The following is a 1,936-nucleotide window of genomic DNA, read 5'->3' as shown; positions in this document are numbered from 1 at the left end:
ATCCAGGATGGAGCACAGAGCGCGATACTGAGGTGGGCGCTAACAAGAGAGAGCATACCTGTGTATAGGCGCCCGTCCCCGTATATAAGCGCCCATCTCTGTGTATATAAGCGCCCATCCCTCGGCATTTCCTAACTTGCAATGCAGCCTATAGCTCTCGAGACCGCCATGGCAAGCACCCTGTTTGATCCGGAGCACGCGTGCACCCATCATCATTCGTGCGGGTGATTTCATCTGCGAGCTCGACCTCGAAAAAGGTGCGTGGACTAGTTTCGGGCCTTGGAATGAAGCCGCATCTGACCTGTTTTGTCATAGACATGGTCCGCCACCGCGCGCCGTGCGCACCCCCTGAATGAAGCCGAAGACGCGACGGCCGGCGTATCCAGCCAGCACTGCCCACCACCGCCTGTATCCAGCCAGACACTGCCCATCACCACCTGCCGCCCCCACCTCGCCGCCCCCAATCCCTCCTTGCATCTCACTCTGTCGCCCATGCGGACGAAGTTGACTCAGCCCCGCCTCTCCTGAACACCGGCGGTAACCGGTGAGATGCGTCTGCATGACGACGACCCGATGCTGCTGCGCCTGCACAAGCGCATCTTGACATGTCGGACCACGTTGATGTGCTGCGGAGGAAGCTCAGCGACACGGAGGACAACTTCCGGAAGCGGCTTGCCGAGAAGCTGAGCATGCACGACGTGTCAGTAAAGATTTTGTTTCTATTTTTGACTCATTGTTGACGTCGGCCTGCAGATTAAGCTCAAGTCCGGAACAAATTCTATGTGGAGTATCTACATTGTGTACCTGTACAATAAAGCCAGCTTATGGATTGAGCGCACCACGTCGACGTTCCGCATTATGGCCCTCTTGGTTATTGCGTTGCTCGTCATTCTGGCTGTGCTGGTGCAACTGACTTTCTGCAGGTCCCTCCTGACTAGTTCTCAACTCGCATCGCACAGGATGTCGCCTCCCCATGTGATAGCACACACGCTTGGTGTGATAGATGCCACCAAGGTCTCAATGAGCAGGGCTGCGCCGCACGAGACCGTGCCGAGTGGCGGCACCGACATCCCTGTGATACAGGTCGACGTGCCCGCAAAGGAGTCGCAGAGCGACGGCGCATGTAGGCACTAGGCCGTGGCCGAGGGCTTGCTGATGGAAGTAGCATGATGGTGTTGCCTGTGTGGTCGCGTGCGCAGTGACTGTACCGGAGCCCACAACCCTAATACACTGCGATGATATTTAGTGCTGCCCCTGCTGTGACCACCAGCCCTGCTATCGTTGCAATAATGATAATTCCACCTCCTTGTGGGCGCTCCTCAGGATGCGCTTTGCCGATACCGCGTTTAAGGGATTTCTGCCAGCACATCGTTCACTTCCTCTCCACCTCCATAGTCTTGGTATGCAAGTGGTTATGTTGCACTTCAAGCCTGCTTTGATGCCCTTTGGCGGGTATGGAGTGTACATAACCGCAGGTCTCAATGTGTCAGTCCAAGCTGCCCTGGTCTTTAAAACATGCAAAAGTGGATGCAAGGTATCTGTCAACTTCTCTTTGCTTTCTGCATGTATAGCATATCAGCAGTGGGCTCTCTCATGATGCCTCCGCTGGTGTGCTAGCATGCACAGGCTGTCGTACTTCCGCATACTGACTTCTAGTACTACAGCCATGACTCTCCCTCTTTATCACCACCGCTACCGTCACGTCTCTGGCAAGCAATTCCTGTCCTTTGCCAGGAAATCTTTGCTGCAAGCCGTTGCTACCATCGCCCAACGTCATAAGTGCAGATTCGACGCTAGTCTCGTCCGCCTCACTGGCGCACTTTGGAAATACACTGTAGGGCCTGTTGTACTCACCAAGGAGTCCTCGCAAGGAAACACGAAGTGAACGCTTTGTCCCGGCCACTGAGTCCCGGACGGCGGGACTGAGACTTGTGCG

At 55.4% G+C, this 1,936-nt stretch overlaps 1 protein-coding gene across 1 annotated transcript; it reads left to right on the top strand.

Annotated features, from left to right (window-relative positions):
* Window positions 1–605: 605 nt before the first annotated feature.
* Window positions 606–1,134, top strand: PHACADRAFT_202385 (uncharacterized protein; the record flags this gene model as incomplete). The annotated part of the gene is made up of 2 exons (XM_007402592.1): window positions 606–704; window positions 754–1,134. The coding sequence occupies 2 exons, from the start codon at window positions 606–608 to the stop codon at window positions 1,132–1,134; spliced, it is 480 nt and encodes a 159-aa protein (XP_007402654.1).
* Between the last annotated feature and the right edge of the window lie 802 nt (window positions 1,135–1,936).

Source organism: Phanerochaete carnosa (assembly GCF_000300595.1).
Source record: "Phanerochaete carnosa HHB-10118-sp unplaced genomic scaffold PHACAscaffold_259, whole genome shotgun sequence".
Classification (NCBI taxonomy): Eukaryota; Fungi; Basidiomycota; class Agaricomycetes; order Polyporales; family Phanerochaetaceae; genus Phanerochaete; species Phanerochaete carnosa.
Note: the sequence above shows the minus strand (reverse complement) of the source record. Positions and strands in the feature narration are given on the sequence as shown.